General features: G+C 55.2%; 1 protein-coding gene and 1 long non-coding RNA gene across 3 annotated transcripts; both read right to left on the reverse strand.

Moving 5' to 3' along the window:
• Window positions 1–798: 798 nt before the first annotated feature.
• LOC135275764 (uncharacterized) lies at window positions 799–5,499 on the reverse strand. The gene is made up of 3 exons (XR_010343348.1): window positions 4,941–5,499; window positions 1,177–1,303; window positions 799–1,037 (listed from the first exon to the last, which is right to left on the reverse strand). It is a non-coding gene; the product is annotated as an uncharacterized LOC135275764 (long non-coding RNA).
• A 4,333-nt stretch (window positions 5,500–9,832) lies between these two features.
• CA4 (carbonic anhydrase 4) lies at window positions 9,833–20,078 on the reverse strand. Of its 2 annotated transcripts, none has more exons than XM_012445419.2 (8): window positions 19,958–20,078; window positions 14,466–14,519; window positions 13,146–13,301; window positions 12,345–12,490; window positions 12,130–12,228; window positions 11,791–11,857; window positions 11,472–11,635; window positions 9,833–10,585 (listed from the first exon to the last, which is right to left on the reverse strand). In XM_012445419.2, exons 1-8 carry the CDS (start codon window positions 20,013–20,015, stop codon window positions 10,391–10,393), a joined length of 939 nt encoding a protein of 312 aa, XP_012300842.1. In that variant the 5' UTR covers window positions 20,016–20,078; the 3' UTR covers window positions 9,833–10,390. The 2 variants fall into 2 exon arrangements, with proteins under 2 accessions (XP_012300842.1, XP_012300843.1); XM_012445420.2 differs by having other exon boundaries at window positions 10,472–10,585; window positions 11,407–11,635; window positions 19,958–20,065.
• Window positions 20,079–21,272: the final 1,194 nt, after the last annotated feature.

Genomic DNA, 21,272 nt, shown 5'->3' on the forward strand with positions numbered 1-21,272 from the left:
CACCGCTCCCTTTACACTCCACGAGGGTGTTCCCAAAGCAGAGCTGTTCATGTTTCTGTGAAATCACCCTTCCCTTTTTCACATGCAGCTTCCATTCTCCTTATGTCCCTGGTGTGAGTCCCAGAGGCTGAGTGATCGCTGCCACACTGAACTCAGAGTCCTTCCTCCCCTACATCTCTACATCTCTGAAGCTTCACTTGGACCCAGCTGGTCATACCCAACCCTATTCCCTTAAGAGAGGTGTCTCCCAGGAGGCCACTTAGGCAGTAGAACCAGGCAATCCTGTCCTATCATGTTGCAAGCAGCTCCTGATGTCTTTGACCCCAGGGGTTAAACAAGGATCCACAGCTTCATCTAAAGTAGAATGAACCCCGATTCAACAGCCTCATGGAGAGTGTGGATGGACCAGGCAGCAGAATGGAGGTGCAAAGCCACCTAGGGCTCCAGGACTGGGAAGCAGATTCCCTGGGGAAGACACATGGAGCTGGGGAATGGCAGAAGCTGAGGCTCAAGCACCTCGTGTGCCCAAACCCCATGTGTAAACTGCTATTCAAACTGTAACAATACCAGGTTGACTTGTCAGCCCTTGAAGGAAAGCTGGCATACAGAGAGCCTGGAAAACCAGGCTTATGTTTACCCAGTGGACAAGGTAAATATTTAGTCCCAGCCCTGAAATGGTGCCTGGTAGTTCCATTCTTTGCTATCATTTTTCCTTTTATTCACTCATGCTGCAAACATTAGCCACCTGCCCTCCCTCTATGTGGCCAGCCTTGGCCTGGGCACTTTGATGCTCTGATGGCTAAGATGTGATCCTTCATTCTTTTTCTCAGGGAGTGTTGCTGAGGGAGCAGACAAGGAGCAGAGATCAGGTCAGGCCTCACAAGCTGGGTCTTGGCTGGCACGTAGACTTCACAAGAGGAAGCAAGACTGAGGGGAGGGGAGCAGCCGGAGAAAGCACTCCAGGGCTCGGGACAGCACCCCAGGCTCCCTGCCTGGCCTGGCGAGATTTCTGCATCCACGTGTCCCTGTAATTGTGGCTGGAGAAACAGAACAAGAAATACTTTGAGGCCCGCAGCACTCAGTATAAGGGAAGCAGCAAGGACTGGCAGGTTTGCAGATATGGGTTCAGTTCCCCATTTCGTCACTCGTTCATTGGCAAGGGGCAAGTTCCTTTACCTCTCAATTTCTTCAGAAAAACAGAAGAGTGTAGCAATTTTAAGTGGGCGAACTTGAGTATCAGACTCTGGGTTCAAATCTCAGCTCTATTTGTCAGTCTTTTGTCCTGTGTATTTCATTTCCTCATCTGAAAATGAAATTAGACATACTCATCTCCAAGAGTTATTCTAAGAATTAAGTGTTATATAAAGCACAGCAAATAATTTTGCCAGATGCAATAGAAATTAGTTTCTTGAGGAATGTGGCAATATCTAGCAATTTTACATAGGTATTTACCCTTTGACCCTTTAAACTTCACTTATAGGAATCTATCCTAAAGACACACAGTCAAAATTCAAGCTGGGCATGGTGGTTCATGCCTGTAATCTTAGCACTTTGGGAGGCAGAGGTGGGAGGGTTGCCTGAGCTCAGGAATTCAAGACCAGTCTGGCTAACATGGCAAAACCATCATGGAGAAACCCCATCTCTACTAAAAATACAAAAAATTAGCTGGGCATGGTGGTGGGTGCCTGTAATCCCAGCTACTTGGGAGGCTGAGGCAGGAGAATCGCTTGAACCTGGGAGGTAGAGGTTGCAGTGAGCTGAGATCACACCACTGCACTGCAGTCTGGGTGACAGAGACTCCAAAAAGAAAAAAAAATTTTAAATTAGCCAAGCTTGGCAGTGCAAACCTATAATCCCAGCTATTTGAGAGGCTGAGGCCCAAGGGTAGCTTGAGTCCAGAAGTTTAAGCCTGCAGTGAGCTGCAGTCATGCCACTGCACTCCAACCTGGAAGACAGAGGAAGACCTTGTCTCAAAAAATAAATTTTATATATACATATATATGTATATATAATTAATATTCACAAAGCTATTCATTGCAGCACTATTGGTAGTAGCAAAAGACTAGAAATAACTTGGGCGGGGCATGGTGGCTCACATCTGTAATCCCAGCACTTTGGGAGGCTGAGGTGGTTGGATCACTTGAGGTCAGGAGTTCAAGACCAGCCTGACCAACATGGCGAAACCCCATCTCCACTAAAAATTAGCTGGGTGTGGTGGTGTGCACCTGTAATGCGAGCTACTCAGGAGGCTGAGGCAGGAGAATCATTTGGACCTGGGCAGTGGAGGTTGCAGTGAGCTGAGATCATACCACTGCACTCCAGCCTAGGCGAAAGAGCGAGACTCTGTCTCAAAAAGAAAAAAAAAAAAAGACTAGAAATATCTCAATGTTCATCAATTGGGAACAGGGTAAATAAACAAGGATATGTACATACAGTTGAATGCTATACAGCTAGGAAAGAAACCGTGTGATCACCAGGATATAGCATTATGAGTAAAAAGCCAGGTAAATAAAATTATTGTAGTATGCTATCATTGGGAAGGGGAGAGATAATGATTTTATTGAGTAAAATTAGCTTTTATTTCTATATTGTTCTTTGTGGAGGGTGGGGCATAGCGATGTCTACCCCAGGGTTTCCGATCCACAGTGTTGATGGGGAGCCTGCTGCGTGTTCTGTGCTATTCTGGACACTGAGGTGCCACAGTGCTGCAGGCTGGCTTCCCCGGGAAAGCGGAGGGGAGCACAGTGTGCGAGACATTCGTGAAGGAGTGCTGCCATGAGGGGCCTCAGGCCCTGCTGGTGTCTGGATCCCATCCAACCCCAACATCCTGCGCCTCTTGAATCTCTCCTTTGTTTGTAAATAAAACCTTGGTCAGCCTGGAAAACATGGTGAAACCTCAGCTCTACAGAAATTACAAAAATTAAGGTTGGGCATGGTAGCTCACACCTGTAATCCCAGCACTTTGGGAGGTCGAGATGGGCGGATCACAAGGTCAGGAGTTCAAGACCAGCCTGGCCAACATGGTGAAACCCCATCTCTACTAAAGATACAAAAAATTAGCCTGGTGTGGTTGCGTGCTCCTGTAATCCCAGCTACTTCGGAGGCTGAGGCAGGAGAATCACCTGAACTCGGAAGGAGATTGCAGTAAGCTGAGGTCGCACCATTGCACTCCAGCCTCCACAACAAGGCAAGACTTCATCTCAAAAAAAAATATTACGAAAGTTAGCTGAGTGTGGTGATGTGTACCTGTAGTCCCAGCTACTTGGGAGGCTGAGGTGGGAGGATTGCTTGAGCCCAGGAGGTTGAGGCTGCAGTGAGCCAAGATCACATTACTGCACAACAGAGCAAAACTCTGTCTCAAAAAAATAAAATAAAATAGAAAATCAGGCCTTTCCTAGCCCCACTTGGAGTGGCAACAGACACGGCCTGTGGGTTCCCTTCTGCAGGGTGTGGCTGGGATGATGGGGGAGCTGGGCCATGGAAAAGGAGTCCTGGAGCCTCCAGCTCAGCAAGGTGGGAGTCAGGCAGAGTTTAAGAAAGGAACAGGGTTTCCCTGGCACTTGGCTCTTCTGAGTTGTTGGAAATCTACGAGCCGATGGGCCTCAGGAGCCCAACACCAGAATCACGCAGGAAGGAAAATCCCTTGACCAGTCTGTCATCAGTTGCTGGAAGGTGTGACCCTTTAGGGAGGGAGGCGGCCGGGAGGAGGAAGGAGTGGCAGCAGGCCCGGGCCGACGGGCCCTTTCTCTTACCCACCCCTCTCTCTTGGCCTCACTCTCCCTCTCATAAGTGGGATGGAGGTAGGGTCACCAGACCTAGTAAATAAAAGTACAAGACAACCAGTTAAATTTAAATTTCAGATAAGTAACAAATCATATTCTAGTGTAAGTATGTCCCATGTAATTTAGGGATATACTAAAAAAAAAAAGTATTTGTTATTTATCTGACATTCAGATGTAACTGGCAGCCTGTATTTTGTCAAGGTGAACCTATCTAGACAAGACTGAAGCCAAGGGTGGCGGGGGAGTGGGCAGGCACCCATTCCGTGCTGGGGAAGCCTGCAGCAACTCTACACAGGATAGGCTTGTGGCAGGCAGAGCCAGCGGCAGAGAGATGGACACGTGTAATCCCGTGGCTCCTGGGGAATGGGGAGAGGAAGGGTTAGAGGAAAATGAAATGGGAAACTGGTCCCCAGCCGGATCAATGCCTACAGCAAGGAATCAGGAACCCTAACCGAAAGGCCTTTCTTTTTTTTTTTTTTGAGATGGAGTTTTGCTCTTGTTACCCAGGCTGCAGTGCAATGGCGCGATCTCGGCTCACCGCAACCTCCACCTCCTGGGTTCAGGCAATTCTCCTGCCTCAGCCTCCTCAGTGGCTGGGATTACAGGCATGTGCCGCCATGCCCAGCTAATTTTTTGTATTTTTAGTAGAGACAGGGTTTCACCATGTTGACCAGGATGGTCTCGATTTCTTGACCTCATGATCCACCCGCCTCGGCCTCCCAAAGTGCTGGGATTACAGGCGTGAGCCACCGCGCCCGGCCGAAAGGCCTTTCTTTCAGTGATGTGGGCTCAACCTGACTCTCAACCTTGCACCCCCTTCCCCCAGCAACAAGGCAGGACATGAGAACCTCGGGGCAGCCCTGGGCCTCAGAGGGCCCCCTTTTCTCCCTCAGATGCTCTGGGTGACCAGAGACAATTCCAGGTGAAGGTCGGGCTGGGAGGTCTTCCTCTATAAACTGTTCTGTGTATGGTTGGGGACGGAGTGCTGAGGGATGTCCCTAAGTGTCTGGGCAGAAAGGTGGCCCCTTGAAGGGTCTTCAGATTTCTCCCTTGGATAGGAAAGAACTGCCACCAAACATGAATCAGAGTTAATTTTGCATCACACCGCATAATTCCAGCCTCCACCCGGTGTTCCTACTCCCCACTTGTGGGTCTTACCTGTCCTTCATTGCTCTCTCCAATCAAAAGAATCACCATCATAATTGTAAGTTATGGAATATCTTCTCTTGGCCCGGCATCTTGTTTCATCCTGAGAAGCCCCCAAGGTAAATGCTGTCATCATACCCATCACACAGATGAGGAAACTGAGGCTCTAAAGCAAATTAAACTACCAAGGGCACCTGGAGAGTCAGCAGTGGAGGGGATTCTGCCCCAGGCCTGTATGACGCTGGGCTGCATGCTCCGATGTTTCTGCGCTCCTCTCTTGGCTTGTATGTCGTAGACCTGTTGCTCCTGTGCCCGCTGTGTCTGGCCTGCAATTGGGAGTCTCGGAGGAAGGGCCTAGACTAGGATTTTTGTCCCTCAATCCTAATCCTCCGTCCCTGGCACAGAGGAAATAATAGTGTCTGATGAAAGATTAAGGCTCACGCCTGTAATCTCACTACTTTGGCTGGGCGAGGCAGATGGATCACCTGAGGTCAGGAGTTTGAAACCAGCTTGGCCAACATGGGGAAACTCCATCTCTATTAAAAATATGAAAAAAATTAGCCAGGCATGTTGGCACACGCCTGTAGTCCCAGTTACGCAGGAGGCTGAAGCAAGAGAATCGTTTGGACACAGGAGGCAGAGGTTGCAGTAAGCCGAGATTGCGCCACTGCACTCCAGCCTGGGTGATAGAGGGAGACTGTCTCAAAAAAAGAAAAAAGATTGTCTTTTTTTTCTTTTTTGTTTTGAGACAGTCTCTCTCTCGCCCTGGCTGGAGTGCAGTGGTGCTCAAACTCCTGGGCTTAAGCCATCCTCCCACCTCAGCCTCTCAAGGACAGGTGTGCCACTGTGTCTGGCTTTTTTTTTTTCCCCTCAAAGAGATAGGATCTCCCTAAATTACTCAGGCTGATCTTGAACTCCCGGGGCTGAAGTGATCCTCCCCTCTGGACCTCCCAAAGTGCTGGGATTACAGGTGTGACCCGCTGTGCCCAGCTGAAAGACTAACTCCTGATGGAAGATGAAATCTTGTTCCAGAATGCACCCGTACCCCTTCCCTGTATCCTGCTCCCCTGCCCATCTTCCTGTCCTCTTGGCCTTGCCGCAGCTGACACTTGGAACAACCTGAGGAGTCTCCTGCGTGTCCTGCCCAGGGCTATGCGGAAGGAACTGACTCTTCTGTCCAGCAGGCAGCTCTTCTCCAAAGGAAGCCCCACCCTGGGCCTTGGACATCGTCCTTTGTCCCTAGGGGAAAGAATGCCTTTGTCCCCTCTCAGATAAACAAACAGAGCCGCTGGGACGTGTGTAGTGCGAGGTGCGGCAACAGTTCCTCAACCTCAGAGATCGGCCTGGCTTCTTCCCGAGGTCACCGGGGACAGCAGGAGCCCAGAGACAGCGAGACCCAGTTAGATGGGCGGACTAAGAGTAGCCCCTTTTGCTGTTGGATGAACGGAGGCCCAGAGCGGGGAGCGAGCCTCTATGCACCGCCCTGGGGGCACCGGTCACAAGGTGGTGTCTGTCTAGGCGCCCCCTGGAGTTTTGAGACAGGCAGCCTCCACGACTCTGGGCCCCTGTAGACCCTCCTCTGCCCCACCTTCCTCCCCCCTCCCCCACATCGTCAGATCAGAGCCACAGGAAGCAGGGCCAGCAAGTGTGCAAACCGAGAGCCAAGATGGGAAAGTTTATTTTCCAAGAATCATCTAAACACATGGGGAATATTTTTAGCCCCGGCTCCCACCCGGCTGCAGAATCTAAACTGCAGTTTAGATTCTCTTGGGCCCCCCAGGGGGCCAAGAGACGGCCCACTGGGGATGGAGAGCAACAGGCAGAGAGGGGTGGGACAGAGTGCTGCCACCCCCACCCTCCCCCTGGACACGGATGGCTCATCCAAAAGAGAGAGCAGAGGAGCCAAGGAGGGGCAGGGGAGTGGCCCCAGGTTCTGACAGGTGCCCTGGTCCCTCTCTGAGCCTCGTCCACACCTTGGGAGGGATAACACCACCCCAGTGGGATTGCAGCATGCCCCCACCTGCCACCAGTTGGCACCCAACAAACGTGCTTCGTGCTGTGCTGGGTGCCAGCCAGTGACCCTCAGAGAAGTCAGGTTGTAGACAAAACCATCAGCCTGTGAGCCTTCCCCAGGCCTGGCCAGCTACAGTGAAAGCCAGGGGTGTGTGTGTGTGTGTGTGTGTGTGTGTGTGTGTCTGTGCGCGCGCGCGTGTACATGTGTACACGCACGCATACCCCCATGCAGTCACCCATGGGGCATCACAAGTGAATGAAAGGAGGGCCCGGGGACCAGGCCGGATGCTCTTTGTGAATAAGGGGGTTCTCGGGACCTCCCTCGCCCTCAGAGGGAACTGTCTCAGAAGCCAGGCAAGGCGGGCCACAGGCAGCTCAGAGCCACCATCCCCAGCGTGGAGGTCTGCTGGGGGTGTCAGGGGCGGCACGGTGAGTGAATTGACTAAAAACAGGAAGCTTTTCATGACACACACATGTTCACAGGAAGGAACGCAGTCAGCCTCGGCCTCTGAGGTGGGGGCTGGTGCCCGGGGTGGGCTGCCCACGTCTGTGGTAGCTGGCTCTGGTGACTTGGCCGGGAGTCAAGGACTGGCAGCACCTGCTCTGGCCTCTGGGACCCACGGAGGGCAGGCAGGACATGGGAGGTGGCCAGAGCCCCAGGCCCTGAACGAACTGTGCCCGTTCTGGCTCCCGCTGGCCAGGTTTATGATTTGGGGGCCAGGGGATGGGGAGGGTCAATCGCCTTCTGCCTTAGGTGGGAGAGGCCAGGACTTCCTGGTCCTGCTGCCACATTATTCACTAAGGTTGTCTGGAGGGCAGGGATGGGGGTGGGGAGGGGGTGTCGTTGGGGAGCAGGGAGGGGCCATTTGTTCTGACCTCACAGCCCTGAGCCTTAGGGGGCAGCTTAGGTCTCCCACAGTCTGTGTGGGAACCAAAGAACAGGCTCCAGGTTCTGTGTCCACACACCCCCTGCTGACTGGCGGCCTTCGGTTGCCGTGGCAACAGTAATACCACCCCTCCCCCACAGCTGCATGGTCACCAGGGAAGGGAGGAGGGACTTATTTTTGGTCACAAAAGGGAAAAGGGAGGGAAAGGGAGGAGGGAGGGGAGCGGCCCTCTGGCTTCTCCCTGGGCTCACTGGGGGTGGCCGGGGTGTGAGGGGCACAGAGTGGGAGAAGGTTTAGAGGTCACCTCCTCCCGCCAGTTCCCCTCCCACAGCCAGCGAGGGCTTCCAGGACCAGGTGACAAAATCCCTCAGTGCCCTCCTCGCGGCACACCTTCCGGTGAGGATTCTCTACCTCCAGGCTTTCAGCCTGCCAGAGGGGTCCTCACCCAGCCAAGGAAGCCTGGGTCCCCTATTCACTCAGCAAGCCCTGCTCCAAGGCTCATGAATTCCAAAATTCAGCCCTGCTCCCAACGGTGAAGTCTGAGCTTCGGGTCCTCAGTTCCTGGCACCTGGGGCCTGACCTGGCTTGGGGGCCCCGTGGGTCCCCTTCTTTCCTTCTTATCCCAGTGTCCTGGAACCCCTCCCCCTGGCCTTCTCCCGGTCTCACTCCCTCCACTTCCTCCTCGGGCCCCAGGAGGGAAAACAACCCATTAGAGATGAAATCCCAGTGGCAGTGGGGACCTTTCTGACAGATCCCAAGGGACGAGGCCCCACAACCTTGGGACACCCCCATAAGCTCTCCTTCACATCTCACTGCTGACCGGCCGATCAACTCCTGTGCACTGCGGCACCTCTGAGCTGTCCCTGTATTCTGCCCTCACCTCTACAGCTCCTCACCCTCCAGAGGCCTCCTTCCCTGGCCTCCTCCCAGCCTCCCCTTCCCCCAGGGACTCCCACCTTCCCTGCTCTAAATTCTCTCTCTTTTTTTGAGATGAAGTCTTTCTGTCACCCAGGTTGGAGAGCAGTGGTGCAATCTCAGCTCACTGCAACCTCCCCCTCAATTCTCCTGCCTCCTGAGTAGCTGGAATTAGAGGCACCCGCCACCACGCCCAGCTAATTTTTGTATTTTTAGTAGAGATGGGGTTTTGCCATGTTGGCCAGGCTAGTCTCAAACCCCTGACCTCCACCTGCCTTGGCCTCCAAAAGTGCTGGGGTTACAGGCGTGAGCCACCGTGCCGGCCCTGCCCTGAGTTCTCTTTCTCCCATGCACTCACTGCCTCCTAACCTACTAGACAACATGCCTGTTTCATGTATGGGCTCTCTCCAGTGGACTGTGAACTCCAGGAGGGCAGGCATTTTTGTCTTTTATTCCCTGCCATATCCCCAGTGCCTAGAGCATAAATGCTCAAGAAATATTTGAGCAAACAAATGAACTTCCTGTTGCCCACCTTGCCTAGGCCGTCCCCATACAGGACACCCCTTCACCCCAGCACAGGGGAGAACGCACGGGGCTAGGGGTGCAGTCGGCCCTGCCCTAGCCTCAGTACGGGGCCTCCAGCCAGCCAAGCAGCCTCTTCTCTCTTGCTATGTCGCCCAGGCTGGAGTGCAGTGGTGCAATCTCAGCTCACTGCCCCCTCTGCCTCCTGGGTTTAAGAGGCAGAACCTCCTGAGTAGCTGAGATTACAGGTATGTACCACCACATTGGTTAATTTTTGTTTTTGTTTTTGAAACGGAATCTCACTCTGCCGCTCAGGCTGGAGTGCAATGGTGTGATCTCAGCTCACTGCAACCTCTGCTTCCTGGGTTCAAGCGATCCTCCTGCCTCAGCCTCGTGAGTAGCTGGGATTACAGGTGTGTGCCACCATGCCTGGCCAGTTTTTGTATTTTTAATAGAGATGGAGTTTCACCGTGTTGGCCAGGCTGGTCTTGAACTCCTAACCTAGTGATCCACCCACCTTGGCCTCCCAAAGTGCTGGGATTCCAGGCATGAGCCACCGAGACCGGCCTAATTTTTGTATTTTTTATAGAGACAGGGTTTCCACCATGTTGCCTAGGCTAGTCTTGAACTCCAGGGCTCAAGCAATTCACCTGTCTCTGCCTTGCAAAGTGCTGCGATTACAGGCAGGAACCACCAGGCCCGGCCCCACCCTCGTCTTTCTCAGATTGTTTCCCCCTCTATATGATGAAGAGATTATGTTGGAACTCTTCCAGCTTCCCTGTGATGAAGCTCTGAGGTACCTTCAGTATCTCTCCAAGGTCCAGGTCTGGGTAGAAGGGAGTGGGGTATAGATACGGAATTCACACAGACCGGCAGTGGGGACACCGGTAGTATCTGCTTGGGAGAAATCTCCTGGCCTTAAAGCCCCTCCCCTGGAACAGGGGTCGGTGGAGGGGAACAGGGTGGGGTAGTTGTGGGAGGCTAAAAACAGACTTGAGAAAGATTTCTCCAAAAATATGTCCATATTTTAATCATGCCTAAAGTCCCACCTGGGGCGCCTAAGGACTGGAAGCCCAGGACTTGGAGAGCTGAGGCACCGCAGAGGCTGGGTGCAGAAGGGCGCCATCATCGCAGGAAGCCGGCCAGCAGCCAGGCCAGCGTGGGACCCAGCAAGGCAGGCAGGGCCCAGGGCAGCGGCTGACCCGGGGCCCCGGACTTGAACACCGTGCGCTGGCCCCGCCGCTGCTTGGGCCTGACATTTTCCGCCATGTTCAGTTTCTGGTCCTCGTCGTAGAACAGCTTCTGAGAGAATGCCAGGATCTGCGGAAGAAGCGAAGGGGCTCAGCGGGTGTGGCCGGGGAAGCTGCACTCCCAGCCAGGTGACCTCAGGCAGGCACCCCGTCGTGTCCCGGGAGCACTCATTAGGAAAGAGGGGCTCTGAACCCCTGGCTCTCAAGGTGGTTGTGAAGATGATAATGAGGGATGGAAATGAGGTGCGTGGCAGGGGTGGGGCTAAGCACCCATGGGCTTCCTTGCACTCACACCTCAGGGGGCCCCAAATGCCTGCTTCTCTTGTCACTCTTACTACAGGACAGTGGCTCTCAAACTTGAGCATGTATTAACATCAGCTGGGGGGCGGGCTCCACCCCCCAGAGTTCCCTATTCAGTAGCTCTGAGGATTAGCATTTCTAGCAAATTCCCCGGGTGATGATGTTGACTCCTCTGGTTCAGGGGCTGCTCTTTGAGAACCACTGTTTCGGAATCAAAGTAGCTCAAGGGCAGGGATTTGGGCCCTTTGGGCTCACTGCTGCCTCCCCAGAGCCTTGTTCTAGTTCATTGCAGAAACTCCAGCACCATTTGCTGAATGAACGCATTATTTCCTGCTGCCTCCAAGCAACTCCAGGCCAACCTCAGACCCTGCTGCTGGCAGACACCTCTTCCCAGGACACTGCCCCTGCCCTCACTGGGCCAACTCCCACCTATTCAGATTTCAGCCTGGAAGCCTCTTCTGACTCCACCTTCCCTGGCCTCCCGTCCAGCCACCAGTCTGGCGATGGAACGGCTCAGGCCTTTCTTGCCTGTCTTCAGTGAATGTCCGTGATTAACAATGAACTTCAGTTCCCTGGGCTCCCCTCCCATACCCTGAGGGACCTCTGAGGGCAGAGGGATGATTTCTGGGGAGCCAGAAAGTGGGATCCCTGCGCACTTGTTCTCTGTGGAGCTGAATGGGCTCCTGGAACACAGTCCAGACCACCGTCTCATCGCAGGTCGGCGTGGTGAGCGAGCCCAGGTAGCGGAAGTAGTGCTTCAGTTTGTCCTCCTTGGGGAGCATGTCCAGCAGGCTGCTCTCTGCCATCGTGGTGTTCGTCTCTGGGATGGGGGCAGAGGACACTGTCAGTGAGGGTGGGAGAAGGAGCCCCTCTTCCCCTGCATTCTGAGAGCCCAGGTCCCCGCACACCCACCCCTTTCTTTGTGGGAGGCATCCCCCTCCTCACCCCTTGCCCTCCTCCGCCATGCTGACTCACCGGGTTTGGGGATATTAGACAGTGCCTCCACCAGCGGCCGGAAGCCCTCGTTCACCTGGGATCCAGCCTGGAAAGGGAGGAAAGAGTCTTGAGAAGGTCACAGGGAGCTGCTGGTGATAGTCAGTTCATTCTCCTGATCTGGGGACGGAAGGCCAGGCAGCTTCTGGGATTGAGGCTCTGGGCTCCCTACCTGGCCCGGGGACATGCAGCCCACCCAGAAACAGAGGTGGAAGCTGGAGCCTCCCCTAACCCCTGCCTCGCTGGAGTCCCAGGTCTCTGGATCCTAAGCAGCAGCTGTCAGCCCCGGGTTCCCTGGGAAGTGGGGGATGGGGGTCCCACCTCCACCAGAAAGGCCAGCACCGCAATCTCGTCTCCAGGGTCCTGGGCCTCTTTCACGTTCCTCGATGTTCCCTTCTCTTTCTCATGTACTATGTGCACCTGGCAGGGGTGGAGGGTGGAGAGGGGACCTGTGAGGGGCCTGGACTACCCTGCTTGCCCAAGGCAGGTGCACGCCCAGAGCCCAGACAAGGTCTCAGTAAGGAAGGGGCCCTCACCTCCATGGCAAAGTGCTCCCCGTCGAGGCTGTGCTCCGAGCCCTCATCCAGCTGCTTGGACCAGTGCAGGTGCAGCTGTGTGGCCTGGTACCGGGCAGGCAGTCCTCCTCCAGAAATGCTGGCCTTGTTCCCCAGCAGCACCATCACTGGTGGAACAGGAGGGAGAGAGTCCTCGAAACGGCCTCCCTCAGCCTCTTCCAGCCCTTCATCCCAGCTTCACCCAGATGGGACATTCTCTCCTGCCTCCCACCCTTCATGGGCTCCAGTCCTGGCCTGCAGGGGTGGGGTGGAGTGTGGTGGGACAGCCCCAGACTTTTCCCTGGCCGCCTCCTTGGCCTCCCTGTCTGTCTCCCCTTCTGCTGTACCCCCGACTGCCCCAAACTGCAGCTCTGCCCTGGTGCCTCCTCTGCGTCCACCTCCTCTATGGTGCCCTGGTGTCCTCGGGGTAATGTCCAAACTCCTGAGGCCCAGGTGACGTGCCCCTGGGCCTTTTTGGGCTCCTCCTAGCTTCACTGTCTGTCCTGCATCCACACAGAGCTCCTGGCAGTTCTCTGAGTGGCTGTTCCATGCCTCTGCACTTCTGCACATGTCCTTCTTCCAGGAACATTTCCTTCCCCCGATCCCAGACGGTCTGATTAAAGTACTGAAAACACACCAGAATGCTCCCTCCTCTCTGAAGCTGTCCTCCCCCATGGGGGTTTTCAGCCCCCTCACAGCACAGATGGGTCTGGGCCTGGCAACCCTCCCAGTCCTCGGGGAGCTCGCGCGCCCGGGTCTGCCCAGGGTCTCCGTCCAGCCCACCTGAGTGCCCGTTATTTTGGACGGTCCACTTTTGCTTCTTATCATAGCCAGAGAAGAAGAAGCGTCCCAGTTTTTCGTCCACCTCTGCCTTGGCAGTGACGATGTTGATGGGAGACTGGCGGTCCTTCTGGCAGCTTCCACCCCACTTGCCTGGCCCTGAGCAGGGAAAGAGGGTGGGCTGAGAGTCAGGGACGCCTGTCACCAAGGTAGCCCCACCACCCCACTGAAGTCAGGTCCACCCACTTGGCTCCCACACAGCAATGCTCTGGGGTGGCCTGAAAGCTGTGTTGCCCGGATAATTAGCTCAGAAATCTGCCCTCACCCTGCGCCCTCCTCCTCCTCCACAGACACACACATGCAAGGCTGGAGAGTCTAGCCCTGATGTGGGACATGGTGGGAACAGGGTCACCAACTGGTGGCTGTGAGCTCCGGGGTAGGGACAACTTTATGATGTGCACATCTCCAAGCCTGGGCTTCCCAAATGTAAAACGGGAACTGCAGAGATAACCTGCTCCCCTAGGATGTCAGAGAGTTTAAAGGAGGTGGCTGGAGAATGCTTTGGAAGCAGTGGAGTGGGACCCCCTGGGGAGCTGCTGCGGAAGGGTGCTGAGCATCATCTGAGCAATGGCAGGGAGAGGAGTAACTCTGGGGGAGCCTGTTTCCCAAACCCTGGTGACCCCCAACACCAGGTGGGCCGGAGTCAGGAGCGAGCAGCACCGCTCAGTCACAGCAGACTGCAGGGAAGTGGATCAGCTTTCGAATAAAAGCATAAAGGACCATTGCTCAGGCCCCCTGTTAGGAGTGTCCCTGGGATAGAACCAACTCCCGGTTTTGTCATGGGAAACAGCAAAATGTCTTTCTCTAATGCTGCTGCCAATTCATTCCACAGGGAACATGGCCTCTTGGTAACAGTAGGTGCCAGTGAAGACTCAGGTCACTCTATGCTCCCTGGTCCCTGAGCACCAGGACAGGAGAGTGCGAGTCTGTGTGAGTATGAGAGGGTTTGTGTCTGAGTGTGTCTTGTGTGTGTGTTGTGTGTGTTTGTGTGTGCTTGTGTTGTGTGTGTTCGTGTATTTGTGTGAGTGCGTTTGTGTGTGTGCTTGTGTTTGGTGTGTTTGTGTGTTGTGTGTGGGTGTTTGTGTATATGTGTGTGTGTTTATGTGTTGTGTGTGGGGTGTGTGTATGTGTGTGTGCTGGGAGCTGACATCTGCCTGGGAGGCCACCATCACCCCTCATCCTTCCCACACTTTCCGGGTCTCCATTTCGGCCTGTGTGGTGCCTGCCATGTAGAAAGAGCTGCCCCGGCCTGGCTGTACTCACCCAAGCAGGTGTAGTTGGAGGTCTCGACTTGAATCTCATAGCACCAGTGTGAGTCTGGAGCAGAGAGAAAGGGTGTGAAATGTGTGTGCGTGTGTCAGTGTATCTTGTTGCACACGCACACACACAGGAGGATCAGAGGCTGGGCCTCCCATTGGCGTTGGAGCCCTCCCTTGGGCTGGGATGGAGTGATGCTGGCTGTAGGACTGAGGAGGGCCGAGGGAAAGAGACTCAATCAGCAGGGGCCGATCAACAGGTCAGCTGGCCTAGGGCTCTGTCCCCCAGGCGGGGCCAGGCCAAGAACCACTGGCCCTCCTGGGAACCCCTGAGGTCACTGTGCTCTAAAGTGGGATTGGCCTGGATACTCCATCCGTTGGTCACCAGCCACCTCCTCCCCGCTTATCTTTCCCACCTCAAACCTGGAAGGGTGACTCTGGGGAGAGGGAAGAGGAGGACTGGCCCAGCCTCTGCTCCTAGGACAATAGCATCAGGTTCAGCCGGGCAGCCTTCCCAGATCCATCCAGATACAAGATGAGGGAGATTAGGCGGTCCCTCCCCAGAAGGCCTCCCCATGTGTTACTGAGATCCCTTCTTGGCTAGCCTCTCACAGCTCCTGCAAAGAGGAACGCAGCTAGGCTTTCTCCCCTGCCCCACAACCACACAGTACTGGGCTTTGGGGCCGGGCTGAGGGCTCTGCCTCAGGGCAGTAGAACCCTGTATCTGAAAAAAAGCTATACCCTAAATGTCCCACATGGATGCAAGATGTTAGTAAGAGGGGAAAATGTGTGCAGGGCGCAAGGGGCCTATGGGAACCCTCTGTACTTCCTGCTGAATTTTTGTGTGAGCCTAAAATTGCTCTAAAAATAAAGCCTATTAATTTTTTTTAAAGGCTGCACCAGCAGGGTGAACACATCTCATCCAGAGCTAGAATTCTGGCTGAGCCGCTCAGCAGGCGTAGATGGGTTTGGGGGCAAGTCCCTTAATCTCTCTGAGCCTCAGTTGTATCATCTGTAACATGGGACAAACATACTCACCTCTTGGGGCCGTGGGGAGGATTAAATGAGTTTCAGGCAGCGTGGCACTTAGTCAAATCCCATCGACAACTCCTTCCCCTCCCCCTCCCCCTCCCCACCCGCCTCCCTCCCTCTGGTGGCCTCCTATCGGGAGCAGATGGCCAAAGCCAAGGAGGGGCCAAGAGAGGAGAGAAATGAAGTGACTTGGAAAGAACTCAGCATGAGGAAATTCCTAAGAAAAGCACGGTTCCCACTCAGCCAAAGCTGAGGCCTCTGAGCTCATCCGCCCTCTCCCTTCTTGCCTGGGCTGCCCCCACAATCCCATCTCCTTGTAGCCTGAGCCAGGGGTAGAGTCCCTGGAATGGGGACAGGATGGGGAGGGAGCCATGATGGAGCGTCCCCGGGAGAAGTAACTGGCTGCGAAGAGCCACTTTGGGGTTTGGAGTTTCCCAGCCCTGATCACCACCTCCCCTGCCCGGCTGCCATCGCCTTTTTCAGAGCTGCAGTGTCTTCCCCCTGAAGTCCTATCCCCAACCCCAGTCAGGGCTCTGCTGCCCCTGGGAGTTGCTGTACCTGGGCCACCCCCAAGAAGGTGAATCTGCAGAGGGCAGTGGCCACTGGCCACCCAAGCCCCTCGCACAGCGGGGCGAAGCTCCGAAGCCTCCAGCTCCCACTCCGCCTTTGCTCAGTCTCCACAGGAGAGTTAGCTGACATTCTGAGCCCCACAATCTCCCTCTGACAGAGGCATGTTACAGGAAAGCAGTCCCTATCCAGACCCCAAGAGAGGGTTCTGGGCTCTCACACAAGAAACAATTCAGAGCGAGTCTGCAGTGCAAAGCAAAAGCAAGTTTATTAAGAAGTACAGTGGTGAGCCGGGCGCGGTGCTTCACGCCTGTAATCCTAGCACTTTGGGAGGCTGAGGTGGGTGGATCACCTGAGGTCAGGAGCTCAAGACCAGCCTAGCCATCATGGTGAAACCCCATCTTTAAAAAAATTAAATAGACAAAAAAAAAAAAAAAAAAAAAAGAAGTACAGTGGTGAAAGGACAGCTACCTATAGACAGAGTAGGACTTTCCCGAAAGTCAGAGGAGGAACGCGTCAGCCCGAGGTACAATGCTTGTCTATGTGGGGAGATGTGCTCTCTACAAGGGTTTGTGATAAAGGATTAATTTTCTTAATTATTATGCAAGAATCGATTATTATTACTTTGAAATCAAAATTAGGAATGCCTTTGCTCTCCAGATATTGGGGTATCTGGACCTTCCCAAGTCTGGGTCTGTTTAGTAAACATGATTAATTTGTTCCCTTAACCCTAAACACTTAGAGGCTAGAAGTGTCTGAGAATGCAGCCCAGCAAATCGGAATCGCTCTGGTTCCAATGCCTCTGACAGCTGTGGCCACCAAACTCCCAGTGCTGGTGACTGAGGAGATAATAAATCAGAGAGCATTTGCACCATGACAGTTCCTTGCCATAATCCTCCCATGTCCCGGCCTGCGGAGGTCCTGAAGGCAGAAGGGGTTTTGACGGTTGGGCTGGCCTCTCCTCTGACTGGAGGCCCCAGGGGCAGATATTCCAGGAGAAGCCTACCTTGAGCCAGCGTCCCCAAGAGCCAGCTCTGAAGGATGGAGCCCCCTGCAACCCTCCTCACAGCCTCCCTGGGGCCTCTCTGGTCCAGGCTTAGCTTTTCTTAGGTATTTGCTCTTCCCTGGCTCTGGCTGCAGCTCCTAGGTTTGTAGTGGTGACCTCTGATCCACTGTCTTAATCATAGAGACTTTTGACCCGCTTGGCTGACCGCGCTTGTAACTACCTTCTTCAGGAAGCAGCAGCCAGGAAAACGTAATGGTGGAGAGGCCAAGGCCAGGGGTCAAGTCCATGTCCGTAGAGTGAGGGTGGGGTGCTGGTGGCAGGAGCACCCACCACTCAGGTTCCTGTCCTCATTGAACGAGAGGGTCACCCTTGCAGATAAGTACCAGCCCACTGTCCCCAGCCACTCCCAAGAGGGCCTGGGAAAGAGAGGGGCTACTTACCCATGGGTCTCGGTGCCCAGCGCCACATCCTACCTTGTCCATCCGCCCTGACCAGAGGTGAGAAACGGAAAGCCCATCGCCCATCACCCAGCTACTGCCCATCACCCAGCTACTGTCACCCAGCTACTGCCCGTCACCCTGACTGACCCCCTCCCCCCTCCCCCTTGTTTCAAGATGGCTGAAGAAGCCTCTCTAATGGACCTTGCTCACCCCACCTCCCGCTCTGAGGGACAGGGGATAATCCTGAAAAACAGCTCAGCACAACCCAAGTGTGTCCTGGGCAAAGTCTCAGCAGCTCCCGGTCAGGGGTCTGGGGCTGTGAAGGGGACTAAATATCCTCTCCCGTCCCCCTCCCTCAGTGGATGGAGATGCTCTGGGGGTCTCTATGGGCAACCTGGTCCCTCTCCACCTTGAGTGCCCCATGGGATGAATGGAAGGCAGGTCCCGGTCAGAGAGCCCTGGCACTGGAGGGGATCGCAGCTGGTGTGAGGGATGAGCTCAGACACATTCCTGACACTGGCCCCAGGCTTGGGGAGAGCCCCATAAACTTGGTGCAGGGAGCCCTGGCCACATGCCACACAGGCACTGCACTAAGCACTTAAACCCATCATCTTATTCAAATGCTTAAAACCACTGAAGTCTGAATGACTACCCCTGTTTTGCAAATGGGAAAGCAACTGACTTACCCAAGACCACACAGCTACAAAGCACCCAAACTGCAAAGGATTTCTCTCTCTCTCTTTATTTATTTATTTACTTATTTATTTTGTGACGGAGTCTTGCTCAGTCACCCAGGCTGGAGTGCAGGGGCGAGATCTCGGCTCACCGCCACCTCTGCCTCCTGGGATCAAGCGATTCTCCTGCCTCCACCTCCCGAGTAGCTGGGATTACAGGCACCTGCCACTATGCCCGGTTAATTTTTGTATTTTTAGTAGAGACAGGGTTTCACCATCTTGGCCAGGCTGGTCTTGAACTCCTGACCTCGTGATCCACCTGCCTCAGGCTCCCAAAGTGCTGGGATTATGGGCTGAGCCACCACGCCAGGCACATTTCTCTTTCTACTGTCTAGCTGTTTAGTAGGTTTCCAATGTCTAACTCAACAAATAAGTTTTCACATTCTGCCTTTTCTCTTCCTCCAGGGGCCCGGAGGAGAGGCTGCAAGATGCCCCTCGACCCTCTACCACAGCTCAGCCAGTCCCTCAGGCTGCAGAGGGCACACGCTGGTTCCTTTGTGCTAAGGACACCTTCACCCCTCACTCCACGGCTTTGAGGGTGCAGCACCTGACTTGGGAGAGGAAGTTTCCACCGGCGTGGACCCCAAGAACCATCCGAGGGGTGGTTGGGCTGGGAACTGGCAGCTGGGGTCTCCCGTGATGGGTTCTGGGTTTGCGAAGAAGGTGCCTCCAGGATAGGATCCCTGTGCCCAGCCGCTTGAAGCGCCTTTAGCTCCTTATCAAATATTAACATGCCTCTCCTGCCACCTCCCACCTGGAGGAATAATTAAGAGCTCGGCTTCACCATTAGCTTCACCATTAATCTTTAAACGAAAATCACCCTGTCCGGAAAGACCGGCTCCGCAGGGGCCTCGGGGCGCCGGGTCCCTCCCGCCAGGCTCCCAATTCAGCGCTGGGGGCTGGGGAGGCCAGAGGAGCCTGCGACCCTCTGTGGCAAGGAACCCGGGTAAGAAGCGCTGCTGCCAGGACCCTGCCACACCCAAGTGGTCGCCCGTGCTCTGGCTGCTCTGGCCGCGGGGCAGTCACCCAAAGCTGAGCCCCAGCAGGACGGACGGAAACCCACTGACAGACAGAGGAGAATGGTGAGAAAAAAAGGCGTGCGTTGAGGCTGGTCGGAGAAACAACTTTTTTTTTTTTTTTTCTTTTTGAGACAGAGCACCAGGCTGGAGTACAGTGGCGCGATCTCGGCTCAGTGCAACCTCCGCCTCCCGGGTTCAGGAGATTCTCCTGCCTCAGCCTCCCTAGTAGCTGGGACTACAGGCATGCGCCACCACTCCAAGCTAATGTTTGCATTTTTGGTAGAGATGGGGTTTCTCCATGTTGGTCAGGCTGTTCTCGAACTCCTGGGCTCAGCTGATACTCCGGTCTCTGCCTCCCAAAGTGCTGGGATTACAGGCGTGAGCCACTGCGCCCGGCCTGAGAAGCATCCTTATCAGGGACTCCCAACTCATCTCGCCCCGGGCCACCGGGCCACATGCACACACCTTCACCGATCACGCCCGTGCACACACTCTCCCAGCCGCTGCGGACACGCGTGTGCACACATGAACTCGCGCGCTGCCCGGTCCTTCCGCACCCTCGCTGCCTCCAGCGCACACCCAACTCGGGACCCACGCGTCGCCGTGCACCGGCCGCCCGCAGGGAGCCTCTGCTGGGGTGGGAGCTGGGGGCACCGAGGGGGGCGCCGTGGGGCACCTGCGGCCGGAGCCCGGGAGCTCACCTGCACCAGCCGAGGGCCGCGCGGAGGAGAGGGCCAGGAGCGCCAGCAGCATCCGCATCTTGCGCGACAGCAAAGATGCCTCCGGGCCGGGGGTCGCGCATGGAGAAGGCAGCCGCGGGTGCAGCGATCCTGCCGGACGGGGTTTTATAGCGGAGCCGCGACGGGAGGGAGTCCCGACAGCGGGACGCGGGAGGCAGCTCCTCCCCCTTGGCGGGGCCTCCCCTCCCGGGGCCTCCCCTCCCCTCCCCTCCCCTCCCCTTCCCACCTTTCCCCTGTTCCTCAGCTGAAATCCTCCGCTCTCCCCGGTCCTCCGCCCAGCCCGGCCACCTCTTGCCCTGTGCGCGAGGCCCCCTCACCCACACCTTGTCCTCTCCACTCAGAAGCGGCGCCCTGCCCCTCCTCCATTCTACTCCTGGTCTCTGGTTTTGGAACAGGGACGCGACACCACAAAGTGCTTGACCCACACAAGGGTGAGTGCCCCGATGATGACTTCGGTCATTTGGCGCCACCCCTGCGCATTGGTCTTGAATGGGACCTTGGAATGGCCTTGGGGTGGGGGTGGGGTGGAGAGGACCTGGAAGAGATAAGATGCTGAGGGGCGTGTGATGCCCTTTGTGGAATCAGTGGCGGCAGAAGGGCTCTCTTGCCTCTCCCAGGCAGTGGTCATTGATTCTCTGGGTCTCACTCTTCTTCCATTTCCTCCCAGGCTGCTCCAAACTTAATTTCTAGGCAGATCAAAGACCTTTCTTCTATCACAGAGCAAAGCTGTCTCTAAACTGCCCTTACTGGTGTTTATGTGAGGACTAGAGCCTGGGGGAGGGAGGGAGGGTTGAGGGGGCAGAATTAAGAAATGGATCGGCAGGGTGTAGTGGCTCACGCCTGTAATCCAAGTACTTTGGAGGCCAAGGCGGGCGGATCACCTGAGGTCGGGAGTTCAAGACCAGCCTGACCAACATGGTGAAACCTCGTCTTTAAAAAAAATAAAAAAGAGAAATGGATTGCAAGAGAATTCGCTGAGGGAGAAGCTGGGGTCAAAGGGGAGGAGCTAGGTTGTTTGAGGCCCCCCAGGTGGAGAGAGGAGATGGGAAGAGAAGAGACTGGGGTCTGAATGGACCCCCAGTTCTTCCATCTGCCAAGATCTCCAGAGGAGTCCAGAGAAAGTTCTCTTAAGGATGGCTCCAACATTTGAGGAAGTGGGGTCCCCCTTGCTCCCCCAAGCTGCCTCTTGTCTCCCCTCTTAGCTGTAGCCCCCTGCTACTGCAGGTCCTCTGTGTCCCACATGGGGTGGGGGCTTCTGTGGAAGTTTGGGAAGCTC

The sequence above is a fragment of the Aotus nancymaae genome, unplaced genomic scaffold (assembly GCF_030222135.1).
Source record: "Aotus nancymaae isolate 86718 unplaced genomic scaffold, 86718_ANA_hifiasm-v0.15.2.pri h1tg000018l, whole genome shotgun sequence".
Lineage (NCBI taxonomy): Eukaryota > Metazoa > Chordata > Mammalia > Primates > Aotidae > Aotus > Aotus nancymaae.

Bases quoted from the DNA above. Each gene is read 5' to 3' on its own strand.
- CA4 (XM_012445419.2), bottom strand. From the start codon at position 20,015: ATGCGGATGCTGCTGGCGCTCCTGGCCCTCTCCTCCGCGCGGCCCTCG. The intron at 13,302-14,465 runs GTGAGTACAGCC...TTCCCTGCTCAG, and splicing joins CTCCAACTACACCTGCTTGG to GGCCAGGCAAGTGGGGTGGA. The intron at 12,491-13,145 runs GTGGGCTGGACG...CTGTTCCACCAG, and splicing joins CCAAAATAACGGGCACTCAG to TGATGGTGCTGCTGGGGAAC.